The 14,998-nt window shown below is 42.2% G+C and overlaps 1 protein-coding gene across 1 annotated transcript; it reads left to right on the top strand.

Annotated features, from left to right (window-relative positions):
* The first annotated feature begins 1,302 nt into the window (after positions 1–1,302).
* Positions 1,303–3,023, top strand: LOC139354315 (putative transcriptional regulator cudA). The gene is made up of 3 exons (XM_070998538.1): positions 1,303–1,839; positions 2,200–2,353; positions 2,422–3,023. The coding sequence occupies exons 1-3, from the start codon at positions 1,303–1,305 to the stop codon at positions 3,021–3,023; spliced, it is 1,293 nt and encodes a 430-aa protein (XP_070854639.1).
* The last annotated feature ends 11,975 nt before the right edge of the window (positions 3,024–14,998 follow it).

Here is a 14,998-nt window from a genome sequence, read left to right as displayed (position 1 = left end):
CATATAACTACAAGGCTGATACTCGCCGCTGAAAAAGTTTATAGTAGTCTATAAAACTGTAGGATACTGCACGAATATTTATATATGTATGTTTATAAGAAAGGAACCGTGTCCCGACAAACTTACCCCCTCTTTAAATCCTGGGCGATGAGATCTCGACGCTCCGGATCCTCAGCCTCGATCATGCTTTCGTGGAGTGCAGACGCGTTTTTGCATTGCTGCGAAATTCTTTGTGAAGATTCTATGGACAAGTCCACCTTCGTGGCAAATCAATTTGTTTTTGTAAATCCGGCAGCTAAAGCTGCAGTGACAGTGCTCAGACTCTCCGTTAGCTCTGGTGAATTGCGAAGACAAGTGAAACAGAGACCTAAAGGCAACAGTTGCAATTTGTTGATCTGGCAAATCACCGCTACTTCGAATTCTAATTCGAATTCAAATTATTCATAAACTCAATAAAATAAAATTTAAACCAAGGAAGAACGCTATAGTCGAGTACCTCGACTATCAGATACCCGTTACTCAAAGGGAAATGGAGATATGCAAGCAGCAAAGCGAGATTAAAGTGCGCCACCTACCGGCGGTAGACAGATTTAAGCGTTATGGGCGTTAGAGTGGGCGTGGCAAATTTATTTTTGGATCAATCGATAGGTATTGACGACACCAATACATTTCAGTTAAAATTTTTTATCTAGCATGAAAATTGTGGGCGTCACAGGTTTTCGCGGTTTGTGGGCGTTTAAGTGGGCGTGGCAAACTTTTTTTAGGTCAATAGGTATTGATGAGAACAATACATTTCAGTTAAAATTTTCTATCTAGCATCAAAACTGTAGGAGTTACAGTTTTGGGCGGTTTGTGGGCGTTAGAGTGGGCGTGACAGTCTACTGACTGACTTGCGCTGCGTAAGAAGATCAGGAATCTGTACGCCAAATCTCAATAGCCCAGCTCTTATAGTTTCCGAGATCTCAGCATTCATCCGGACAGACAGACGGACAGACGGACAGACGGACATGGCTAGATCGACTCGGCTAGTGATCCTGATCAAGAATATATATACTTTATGGGGTCGGAAACGCTTCCTTCTGCCTGTTACATACTTTCCGACGAATCTAGTATACCCTTTTACTCTACGAGTAACGGGTATAAAAATACAGGCATCCGTTCCCCGTACTGAACCCATTGCCTCCCGGCTGCAAGGTGCACACCTTGCCCACTAGGCTACGACTGCTTTCGTGGAACCTACTCTAAGTGGTTTTGTCTACTGGAAGTCGATAAAGCAGTAAAAAGCAGTGCACAGCTTCCAATATGCCTACAATGTCGGACTCCGAATCCGAACTCGACATCCATTCAAAGGTGGTTAAGGCGCAAAAGACTATGACTAATGTTCTTAATTCCTCGTTACAAAAATTTAGCAGCATTTACAAAGCCAGTTCCATCAACGCCCAGCCTTTACCATCTAATGATATTGAACATGAGCTAGAAACCATAGCCGGCGACGATGAAGACTGGTGGACCCCAAGGAACAACAAACGCCGTCCAGAGTCCAGGTCTCCCATTTCTGCTAATAAAGTGCAGAGAAATTCCACTAGTCCCAAAACCACTGAGCCCGCCAACCGATTTGCTGAGCTTTCGGACATGGACACAACCAAAGAATATTTACAAGCTTACCAAACAACCAGCCAGTTGGTTAACAACCTGGATCAGGCCAGTACCAGCACAGGCTTAAGCCACGGCTGCTCCGGTAACAACAACAACGTCGAACGCAACAGAAGTCAATCCAACAACAACAGTATCGACAATGCTACTAACAAACACCCACCCAATCACAAGCCACCGCCGATTGTAATCAATAACTGCGAGAATCTGAACGGGCTTATTCGATCCATAGATAAAATCGTACACCCGTCTAAATACTCCGTAAAATGTCATTCCAACAATTCTGTTTCGATCCTTTCTGCAGATTCAGACGGGTATAGAGCAATCAGTAAATATTTGATTGCAAAAAAGGTCCCGTTCCACTCCTGGTAGCTTAAAGAGGACAGATCTTAACGCGTGGTTATTCGAGTTGTTCATCACTCCACTCCGGACGAACACATCAAAGAAAGCCTTACCTTGCTTGGCCATAATGTTCGCTTCATCAATAGACCAAAAAGCCGTTTCGACAAATCAAAGTTCGTCAACCTTGTGTTTGTTCAACTAAAGCCATCTCCAACCAACAAGGAAATCCACGAAGTTAAGACTCTATGTCGCCAGCGTGTTCAAGTGGAGTTACCGTACAAAAAGGATGATGTCGTACAATGCCATCGTTGCCAGGACTTCCACCATACAAAAAACAACTGCTTTCTGGATCATAACTGTGTGAGATGTGGTCAGAAACATGCCATAGAGGCCTGAAATGTGTTAATTGTGGTGAAAATCACACAGCAAACTACAAGAACTGTGATGTCTACCAGCAGACAGTAAGACGCCGAAAAAATCTTTCGTCCCAGGGTAACGCTCTTCCCCAAAAAACCTCTACCAAAAGGACTTCTGTTCGATCGGATGTCGTGGGAGCTCTGTCGTACGCAAATGTCACCAATGGTCATTCTCGTCACCAAAACCAACAGGGTGGCCGATCCCAGTTGCAGCAGCATGCGAACCTGCACCAGAACCAATTCCCTCCACTGGGAACCAGCAAAAGGGACAAGCAACATAAACCAAATGACCTCCCTCGGTTACGGACACAAACCATACAGACAACAGACCAACAACAATACCTAGAGACCCGCCATCAGCAGCAGCAGTCCTTCCAGCAACAACATCAACGAAATCACGAGCAATTCCAAAACGATCAGCAATGGAAACGACAAGGACAAATGTACCTACGATCTGAAGAACAACTGTCTGACCTTGTTGCTCGGTTTGACAAAATGCTTCAGATGATGATGTCAATGATGTCCCTTATCACCAACCTTTTACCCCAAATAGCGCCAGGATCTGCTCAAGCAGCCGCTGGTCTCCACTCTGCCTTTACAGCCCAACCATGAGTCAAATTGGACTCAAAATCGGTGTGTGGAACGCCGACGGCTTGACCAACAAGTCACTCGAGATGGAGCTTTTTGTAAAACAACATCATATCGACGTTATGTTGGTCAGCGAAACTCATTTCTGCTCTACATCATACTACCAGCTAAGGGGATATGACGTACATCTTTCAATCCATCCTGCTGATCGCCATCGCGGAGGATCCGCAATTATCATCAAATTGTGCCTTAAATACTACCCATTTTTAATGTATAGAACACCAAACGGCTCAGTGTGTTGCGATCAAAGTCAGGACTGACCAAGGGGAAATAGTCATTGCATCCATATATTGTCCTCCAAATTCGCTTCTCACAGCTAACAACTACGAAGTGCTTCTTAGTGAGCTTGGGCCAAATTTTATAATTGCAGGGGACTGGAATGCGCATCATCGTCTCTGGGGATCACGTAACTCTAAAATTCGGGGCAGAACTCTAGCGGATATTGTACTCGCTTCTCATATGCAGGTTCTTTCTACCGGAGGGCCTACACATTACCCGTACAGCCAACGCATGCCATCAGTCATAGACTTTGCCATTTACAAAGGAATTCGTTCTGATTTACTAAGCATCTCTAAAATTGTTCAACTAAGTTCGGATCACATCCCATTAATAATACACTACAGAGTTTCCGCTTCAAAGCTTTCCCGCAAGACGTTCGTCCTGCCCCTGAATGCAAATATCTCACAGTTTCAGGAAGCGATTAATGGCTTAGTTAACCTTAACATGCAGCTAGAACACTCCTGATGACATTGACGATGCAACTGAAGTGTTTGTGCGAAATATTCACATCGCTGCCGAATCATCAACCTGCGGCCAAAGACCAAACAGCCCATCTGATACACCTCATGCCCTTTTAAAACCTGAGGTCCTGGATTTGGTGAGGCTTAAAAGGACGTTGCGCCGCAGATTTATGCGTTCTCGAGACCCTGCTGACAAAGAGGATATCGTCGTGCTGAGGACGACCTTAAGAAACTTTTGCTGAGAACGAAGAGTGAATACTTTGCTGATATGCTCCGCAATGCTGATCCCACAAAGCCGTATGGTTTCTATCTCTGGAGAGCAACAAGGAATATTAAGCGACAGCCCCCTCGCCGAATTCCAATAAAGCGTGCCGACAACACGTGGTGCAGATCAGACAGCGAAATTTCGATGGCCTTTGCTGAGGAATTGGAAGGGCGCTTTCAGCCATTCAATCTTGCTAGGCCTGAAGACGTGGATAATACCCTAGCATTCCTAAATGCCCCCTCCTCGGCGATTGAACCTATCCCACATGTGAGTCCGGAAGAGGTTTGCCTTTAAATTCGCAAGCTGCAACGCAGTAAGGCTCCCGGTTTCGACGGGATCGACAGCAGAATTGCCAAGGCGTTACCTAGAAAGGGTATACTTTTTCTAATTCTTCTTTTCAACTCCATGCTACGTATCCACCATTTTCCCACACAGTGGAAGTTTGCTGTGATATCGATGATACTCAAGCCAGGAAAACCGGAAATCCTTGTTGCATCCTACCGACCAATAAGTCTACTGCCCACCTTCTCTAAAATGTTCGAAAGAATATTCCTTAGTAGAATGATGGCAGTAAGAAGTGTGCAGGACGCGATTCCAGACCACCAGTTCGGCTTTAGAAGTCACCATGGAACCCCAGAGCAATCACATCGGGTAACGCAGCACATCCTTGGAGCGTTCGAGAACAAGCAGTACAGTTCAGCAGTCTTTCTTGACGTCAAAGAAGCTTTTGACGGCGTTTGGCACGATGGCTTGCTGTTTAAGTTGAAAACTCTCCTACCTACTGCCCAATATCTTCTCCTGAAATCGTATCTCTTAGAACGAAATTTTATAGTAGATGTGAGAGGCGAAAGATCGTCCATCAGATGCATTCGAGCTGGCGTACCTCAGGATAGCGGTCTTGGTCCGGTTCTATACACTCTGTATACCCGCTGACCTGCCATACCCTAGGGAACTGGGTACCCTCTTGGCTACATATGCTGATGACACAGCCTTTATTGCCAACTCCACGTGTCGAATTGAAGCAACCCAAATCACACAAAACTTTTTGGATTTGTATGGCGAATGGACGAATCGATGGAATATCTCGATAAACGGAAATAAGTCTCAGCACTGCAACTTCTCTCTTAGAAGTAAAATTCTCCCCAGGGTGAAATTCCAGGACACAGTCATACCGCAATCAGCCCAGGCTCAGTACTTGGGCTTGATTTTGGACAAACGTCTTACGTGGAGGCAGCACATAACTAAAATTACAGCCACATGTCGCGCCAAACTGCGGAAATTAAATTGGATGCTTAAAGGTACAAGTGAGCTCAGCCTTAGCAACAAGATGTTGCTGTACAGGTCGATAGTGGTTCCTTCATTCACGTATTGCATACAAATATGGGGTACCGCTTCAGACTCAAATGTCATGGTGGTCCAAAGAGTTCAAAACCGGGCGCTACGTTCGATTGCGGATGCGCCTTGGTACGTAAGGAACGATGTTCTATCTTGCGATCTTCACATCCCCACGGTGCGAGAGCAGATTAACATGCACTCAAGCCGTTACAACGACCGTCTACTAGCCCACACCAACAATCTAGCAGCATTCCTGGCAAACCGAATCACAACGAGAAGAAGACTAAAGCGAAGGCACCCCGGTGATCTCTGGCAAGGGGACGTCAGGTCTCTCGAGTCCTAAAGCAATACAATTGTTTTTGTTCAATTATTGTAAATATTGTTAATCACCTTTTCTGTTATGTTTCCATGTTAACTATTCCTATTCGTACACAACGTTTTATAGCCATTAAGTTGGCTGATCAACGTTAAATAAATAAATTTGTTATACTAAAAAAAAAAAAAAAGCTCCTGATCCTGGGCTTTGGGAAAATATTATGTTGGATATATATATATATAAATATACGTGCACCAAAATACGGCTGTTCTTAAGTATACCAATTCACTTAAACACAAAATATATATATATTATGCCAGAGGCATGCGACTTCTTCAACGGCTGGTGGAGAGATTCGTCCTTTCTAATTGTTTTTCATGATTCGCACTTTGTCTATTGATTCGGTTGGATTAAATATATTTCAATGCATGTTTGAATGCTTGATTTTCACTTGTTATCCAATTGTATTATTTGAGGATATTATGCATGAGTTCACTTTAGCTTTGTTTGGCTCGATTCACACATTTATATTGCATCACTACTTTCTCCGACGTATGCTATTGGACGCTACGCTCTGAACGGATGGTTCCTAAAGCTGAAGAAATTTCAGGAGCATGGAGATCACGGATACTGCGTCCACAAACATCGCAGTATGTCGGATGTCGTCCTTATTGTTGATCTTGTCCACGTTCTTTGATGACAGTAGCGGCGCTGGTTCGACACAAGATTATTTCGAGCTGCAATTGTGTTCTTCTCAAGGACTGTTGGATATGGTGGCTGGTCCTGGTGGCAGAAGACTCCATGGACGACTGCCCCAGGGAAAGTCGCCTTCCTTCGAAGCTGCCGGCTTCCGTCAGCAAGACGCCCAAATGGATTCTCCCCCTTTCTCTATTTGTCTAAGGTCTTTTATACCAGACTAGAGCTTTTACTTGGCTGCGGGTATGGATCGGATAAACTATGTGTTCCCACCTAGAATTACTGTTTCTTGATATCTGCTATCATGGGAGTCAACGGCCGGCTGTTGCCCTTTGCCGGAGTACGATTACCAGTAGTTCAATCGTGGCCGTTGTTCTGGCCACGCGACACCCGAGAATTGCCGAATTGCATTTTCTTCTGCCTTTACCAGTATGAGTCTGGCTAGTCACATGCACCCCTCCCCCTGGCTATAGATTCGTCGTTGTTTCTCTATGTGAATCTTTCTATGTGGAGGGCGTACGTAACAGGCTCGAAGTGATCGATGCGGACCGCATGGAATGACTTCGCAAAAGGAATCTACGCACGACCATCGTTGTCTGTTCCGTGTTTATTCTCCTTTTTAGGCGCCCATTCACGTGTGGCTTCGACCCTCTCCTGTGATCAAGAGTCTCATGTTTTATCGGCTGAGCTGTCCAGGCTGATATCCTCACTGCTGTTGCTTTATGTTAAAGGTATATTCTGTACATTAGTATTTTTATTACACTTGGCGCCTGAAATCTGTGTTTTGATGTTTCCTCTTTTGATCTAACTGACGACCGATTAAAGTATATTTATTAGAAATGGTTTGATTTATATGTTTATAAGGTGTAAGAACTTTGTACTATTAGAAAAGCTTTGTAGTGCTGGGTAAGTTTTTCACAGTATTTTTTAACCAGCGGTCCACTCGGAGACCCTCCTTTTTGAACTCCGCTAACGAAGTTAATGGGGATGTTAGCAGCAAGCCGCCCATCCGGGAGTTCATGTTGTCTTTCAAAAGCGCAACAAATTCATCTTCATCGATTTTATGCTTTAGTTTGAAATGCAAGTTGTGCATATCGGAGACATAATCTCTGAAGGTTTCGTGCTGTCCTTGCTTGCGATCCATTAATTCCTTGACTTTCATAAGGTCACTTCCGGTAGTGGAAAACGCTCGTTCCATCTCCTGTGTCAACGAATAGTAGTCAAAATCGTAGACTTCTGCCTTGCCTTCCATTAGCTGCCAATACCATTTCGTGGCTGGACCTGCCAACAGAAGATGGAATTCACGAAAGACTTGTTGGCGGCTGAGGTCATATAATTCTTCCAATCGGTCCACGCGGAACAGGAAACTTTCAACTGTCATGCCGCGACCACTTCCATCGAACTTTAGGTTCCATCTGTCTAATCTGACGTCTTTTGATCTCGGTCCCTGAAACGATGAGCTCCGATCGATCTCTGGGTACAGTTGGTGACTCGTCTCCCTTTCGTTTGTTCTGGATTGCCTGTGGGACGGGGTGTCCATCCGCCTGGGTGTTTTTAACAGGTGCATCTGTCTATTGAGCATGTCCTGCGTTACCGGTTCCAGAGGCGGGCTCTTATGGTATCTCAAAAAGCTGTCCGTTGGATTCGGAACAGTACGGGGCGGCGAAGGCAGTCCTTTCTGTTCGGGTCTCCTGGATGTCGGAGACTGCAATTCTGATATCTGTGCTTTCAGCGCTTCTATCTGGGCGCTCATACCACGCTGCATTTCGGTGCTCTGCCTCAAGAGCTCCATCAATCTTTGATCCCACCACTCGGCAGCCTCTAAGTTGTCCTCCTCATGCCTCTGGAATTGGGGAAGCATACTTGATCTCCCCTTCGGCGGTCCTAGGGGTAGATTCTCCCCTCCGGCGGCTCCTTCCATTTCAGTATACTGATCCAAATTGTTTTCTTCGGACAGGGTATCTACCTGTCCTGGCTGATGTCACTTTGTGCTGATTAATACATGCACTAAAATTTTCGTTTATTGTAAAAGGTTCACGTGATTCTTTTCAAAACACGCGGTCAGCGACGTAAACGCTGAATAAGTCTACAATAAAAATGTTTATAAACTGGGGGTGCTTTCCTCTGCTTCTCAAGTTTCTCTTCGGTCAAGAACCGTCCGATATTTAAGCCCCAAACAATTACAAAATAAATATCCCTAACTAGGGGTGTAAGCCGCTTCTACTCAACGCGGTTGCGCTAAGCTAGCATGCCCTTACTTTCCCTTTTTCTACTCAGCTCAAATGTTCCAAACGGACTGGCTGTGTTTAGATAAGGGATCTGTCCAAAAACCCCCTCCCGCCAGTCGTCGGAAAACAAGTTATTTGACCGATCATTCTCGGGTTCCACAACCGTCTTCTATTTCTCTGGACTCGAACCAAGCAAACGACCTGACCAACTAGCATAATACGTTGTGGGGCGTCGGCCAGAGAAACTAAAAATCGTCCACCGCCCAAATATGTCAAGGGAACCTATCAAACGACCTGATAAATGCCTAGTACGTCGTGGGGTGTCGGCCAGAAAGCACCTATTAATTGTATTTACGTTAATTTCAACAAATAGTCGGTCGGCACTTAGTTGTAGGTATTGTATTATAAAAAGGATAACTCATAATTCTTGTTTTAAGGAGATTCCGGTAAATTTTTCCATGAACAAAACAGAGAACTTCTAAGGTTAAAAACATTTCAAAGTCAGGCCGCTATTCTGCGACAAAGTTCTGATTGAGAGGCCTCTCAACACTGACAGTCACAGAAGTTGGGGACTTTAAAGTTACTAGTAGAAAGACAAAATAAATAAGTATGCGCATATTAAAAATTATTTAAGCTCCCTGCTCTATCAAACAGTCAAACTACTCATGGAAAATAAAGATGAAAGTTATGCCATCCCTAATAATACCCGCTTCGATACCGCAGCTACCGAGATTGAGGACCCTGGCTCTTGCAATTATCATATAACTACAAGGCTGATACTCGCCGCTGAAAAAGTTTATAGAAGTCTATAAAACTGTAGGATACTGCACGAATATTTATATATGTATGTTTATAAGAAAGGAACCGTGTCCCGACAAACTTACCCCCTCTTTAAATCCTGGGCGATGAGATCTCGACGCTCCGGATCCTCAGCCTCGATCATGCTTTCGTGGAGTGCAGACGCGTTTTTGCATTGCTGCGAAATTCTTTGTGAAGATTCTATGGACAAGTCCACCTTCGTGGCAAATCAATTTGTTTTTGTAAATCCGGCAGCTAAAGCTGCAGTGACAGTGCTCAGACTCTCCGTTAGCTCTGGTGAATTGCGAAGACAAGTGAAACAGAGACCTAAAGGCAACAGTTGCAATTTGTTGATCTGGCAAATCACCGCTACTTCGAATTCTAATTCGAATTCAAATTATTCATAAAAAAAAAAAAAAATACAGGCATCCGTTCCCCGTACTGAACCCATTGCCTCCCGGCTGCAAGGTTCACACCTTGTCCACTAGGCTACGACTGCTTTCGTGGAACCTACTCTAAGTGGGTTTGTCTACTGGAAGTCGATAAAGCAGTAAAAAGCAGTGCACAGCTTCCAATATGCCTACAATGTCGGACTCCGAATCCGAACTCGACATCCATTCTAAGGTGGTTAAGGCGCAAAAGACTATGACTAATGCTCTTAATTCCTCGTTACAAAAATTTAGCAGCATTTACAAAGCCAGTTCCATCAACGCCCAGCCCTTACCATCTAATGATATTGAACATGAGCTAGAAGCCATAGCCGGCGACGATGAAGACTGGTGGACCCCAAGGAACAACAAACGCCGTCCAGAGTCCAGGTCTCCCAATTCTGCTAATAAAGTGCAGAGAAATTCCACTGGTCCCAAAACCACTGAGCCCGCCAACCGATTTGCTGAGCTTTCGGACATGGACACAACCGAAGAATATTTACAAGCTTACCAAACAAGCAGCCAGTTGGTTAACAACCCTGATCAGGCCAGTACCAGCACAGGCTTAAGCCACGGCAGCTCCAGCCGGATCGGACAACTATATCTTATAGCTCCCATAGGAATAATCGGACAAAAAAATTAAAAAAAATTATATCTTTGGTGTTTTGTAGCATATAACCTCCTAAGCTTGGAAATAAAATTTTTTATTTAGTTTTGAATTTTGAATTAAATTTTATCGAAATCGGACGACTATATCATATAGCTGCCATAGGAACGATCGGAAAATTGGTGGAAAAATAATATGAAACAAATTATAGCTTCGGTGTTTTTCAACATATAACCTCCAACGCTTGGAAATAACCTTTTTTAATTAGTTCTGAATTTCGAATTTAATTTTATCAAAATCGGACGACTATATCATATAGCTGCCATAGGAACAATAGGAAAATTGGTAGGAAAATAACATGAAACAAACTTGGAAATAACATTTTTTAATTAGTTCTGAATTTCGAATAAAATTTTATCAAAATCGGACGACTATATCATATAGCTGACATAGGAACGATCGGAAAATTGGTAGGAAAATAATATGAAACAAATTATAGCTTCGGTGTTTTTTGACATATTATCTTATACTATTGGGAATATAATTTTTTGTGTTTTTAAATTTAATAATTATAGCTGCAAGGGAATATAAGCTTCGGTTTGCCGAAGCTAACTTTTTTTCTTGTTTTATATTATTTTTATACCCTTGCAGAGGGTGTAATGATTTCAGTCAGAAGTTTGCAACGCAGTGAAGGACACGGTTCCTACCATATAAAGTATATATTCTAAAAGTAAAGTATATATATTCTTGATCAGCATCACTAGACGAGTCAATCTAGCCATGTCCGTCTGTCCCTCAGTTTTAAAGCTATCGGGCTGAAACTTTCCCAAAAGTCTTATATCTTTTGCAGGTAGTATATAAGTCGGAACCAGACGGATCGGACAACTATATCTTATAGCTTCCATAGGAATAATCGGATAAAAATGTAAAAAATTATATCTTTGGTGTTTTTTAACATATAACTTGTTTTGCTTGGAAATAACATTTTTTTATTAGTTCTGAATTTCGAATTTAATTTAATCAAAATCGGACGACTATATCATATATCTGCCATAGAAACGATCGTAAAATTGGTGGGAAAATAATATGAAAGCAAAAATAACTTCGGTGTTTTTTAACATATGACCTTCTACTCTCGGAAATAATATTATTTAATTAGTTCTGAATTTCGAATTTAATTTTATCAAAATCGGACGACTATACCATATAGCTGCCATAGGAACGATCGTAAAATCGGTGGGAAAATAATATGAATCATATAATAGCTTCGGTGCTTTTTATCATATAACCTCCTTCGCTTGGAAATAACATTTTTTAATGAGTTTTGAATTTTGAATTTAATTTTATCAAAATCGTACTACTATATCATATAGCTGCCATAGGAACGATCGGGAAATTGGTGGGTAAATAATATGACAGAAACTATAGCTTCAGTGTTTTTGACATATAACCTTCTACGCTTGGAAATAAATTTTTTTTAATTAGTTCTGAATTTCGAATTTAATTTTATCAAAATCGGACGACTATATCATATTGCTGCCATAGGAACGATCGTAAAATTGGTGGGAAAATAATATGAAACTAATTATAGCTTCGGTGTCTTTTAACATATAACCTCCTACGCTTGGAAATAACATTTTTTAATGAGTTCTGATGCTCCCCAGTCCAGCAATCGCATATGGACGAGGATCCTCCTTGCCCATATCCTGCGATCCCGATTGCTGTCACTATTAGCTGTAGTTTCTGTCTGTCCCGTTAACGTTTTGTAAGCCACTTTCAGGACTTCCTCACCCTCTTTGTGATGTCCATCATCCCAGCCAGCTGATTCTCCCCAAATAATCGACCCCGTACCTCTTTTTATCGCCGTGCTCTATAGGGACATGTAAACCTTGTTAACTGAAACTTCCCGCCCCGATACATTCATGTTTGGAATCCGGTTCGCTATGTTTAGTTTGGTTTGTGTTTTTAAATCTCCTCTTTCTTGGAACACTGATTGTCCGCTGAACATGCTAAAAACATTCCGAAAAACTGCTTGCAATTGGGGGAATGGGGTGCCGGCATGACGGTCAATACACTATTGTAACAAAACTGACGTACTTTAGCGGAGCCACAATGCTTAAATAGGTTACGCGGCTTCTGACAGTTTTATTGGAAACCCACTCGTTGTACAGCCTAGTACTCACACTGGGCCAGAAAGTTCATTTTTTTGACCAAAAATATGTAAGTTCCTCCCTAGGAAATATCAGCTTTTTGCCATTATTTCTTAAAAGATTTAACTTTTTATAAACTAAAAACAAGGGAGAACGCTATAGTCGAGTACCTCGACTATCAGATACCCGTTACTCAGCTAAATGGAGATATGCAAGCAGCAAAGCGAGATTAAAATGCGCCACCTACCGGCGGTATACAGATTTAAGCGTTATGGGCGTTAGAGTGGGCGTGGCAAATTTTTTTTTGGATCAATCGATAGGTATTGACGAGACCAATACATTTCAGTTAAAATTTTTTATCTAGCATGAAAATTGTGGGCGTCACAGGTTTGGGCGGTTTGTGGGCGTTAAAATGGGCGTGGCAAACCTTTTTTTAGGTCAGTCGATAGGAATTAATAAGAACAATACATTTCAGTTAAAATTTTTATTCTAGCATCAAAACTGTAGGAGCCACAGTTTTGGGCGGCTTGTGGGCGTTAGAGTGGGCGTGGGAATCTGCTGAAACAAACTTGCGCTGCGCAAGAAGCTCAGGAATCTGCACGCCAAATCTCAATAGCCAAGCTCTTATAGTTTCCGAGATCTCAGCGTTCATCCGGACAGACAGACGGACATGGCTAGATCGACTCGGCTAGGAAAGCTCAGGAATCTGCACGCCAAATCTCAATAGCCAAGCTCTTATAGTTTCCGAGATCTCAGCGTTCATCCGGACAGACAGACGGACATGGCTAGATCGACTCGGCTAGGAAACGCTTCCTTCTGCCTGTTACATACTTTCCGACGAATCTAGTATACCCTTTTACTCTACGAGTAACGGGTATAATAAATGCAAGGGTATAATAATTATTTCATTATTTTCCTGACCGATTCTTTGTATTATTTGTATTTATTATTATTTTGTATTAAATATAATTCCAAATTCTTAAAAATACACAACATGTTATTTCCAATAGTATAAGATAATATATCAAAAAACACCGAAGCTATAATTTGTTTCATATTATTTTCCCACAAATTTTCCGATCGTTCCTATGGCACCTATATGATGTAGTCGTCAAATTTTGATAAAATGTAATTTGAAAATCAAAACTAATTAAAAAAATGTTATTTCCAAGCTTAGGAGGTTTAATGTTAAAAAACACCGAAGCTTTTATTTGTATCTTATTATTTTCCCACCAATTTTCCGATCGTTCCTATGGCAGCTATATGATATAGTCGTCCGATTTTGATAAAACTACATTCGAAATTCAGAACTAACTAAAAAATGTTATTTCCAAGCGTAGGAGGTTATATGTTAAAAAACGCCGAAGCTATTATATATTTCATATGATTTTCCCACCAATTTTCCGATCGTTCCTATGGCACCTATATGATGTAGTCGTCAAATTTTGATAAAATTTAATTCGAAAATCAAAACTAATTAAAAAAATGTTATTTCCAAGCTTAGGAGGTTTTATGTTAAAGAACACCGAAGCTGTAATTTGTTTCATATTATTTACCCACCAATTTTACGATCGTTCCTATGGCAGCTATATGACATAGTCGTCCGATTTTGATAAAATTAAATTCGAAATTCAGAATTAATTAAAACATGTTATTTCCAAGCAACGGAGGTTATATGTAAAAAAACACCAAAGATATCATTTTTTACATTTTTTTCAGATTATTCCTGTTTACGCCAAAAGGGCATTTAATTTCAGGAGACAGTGTCAAGCGGCAGTTTTATCCAGATTTCTATATCTCGCGCGCTCGCACTGCCGTCCGCTCTCCCTCTCCATCTCTCCCCTAAGTCTCCGCTCTGCTCTGGAGCGCTTAAGTTAAGTTAGGCTTAAGCAGTTCATGTTTCAAAGTGTACTAATAAACACCTACGCACGTCGCGTAAAAACCCAAAAGTACCCGCGTATTTTTATGCGTACCACTCGATCTTGGGGCTTCAATTATTTCAACGATCAAGCCGCACCGCCCCAGCAACTAGATTCGTCGGAAATTCTGTAACAGGCAGAAGGAAGCGTTTCCGACCCCATAAAGTATATATATTCTTGATCAGGATCACTAGCCGAGTCGATCTAGCCATGTCCGTCTGTCCGTTTGTCCTTCTGTCCGTCTGTCCGTCTGTCTGTCCGGATGAACGCTGAGATCTCGGAAACTATGGGAGCTAGGCTATTGAGATTTGGCGTGCAGATTCCTGAGCTTCTTACGCAGCGCAAATTTGTTTCAGTAGAGTGCCACGCCCACTCTAACGCCCACAAACCGACCAAAACTGTGGCTCCTACAGTTTTGATGCTAGAATAAAAATTTTAACTGAAATGTAATGTCCTC

The sequence above is a fragment of the Drosophila suzukii genome (assembly GCF_043229965.1).
Source record: "Drosophila suzukii chromosome 2 unlocalized genomic scaffold, CBGP_Dsuzu_IsoJpt1.0 scf_2c, whole genome shotgun sequence".
NCBI lineage: Eukaryota > Metazoa > Arthropoda > Insecta > Diptera > Drosophilidae > Drosophila > Drosophila suzukii.
This window is presented reverse-complemented; position numbering and strand designations above follow the sequence as displayed.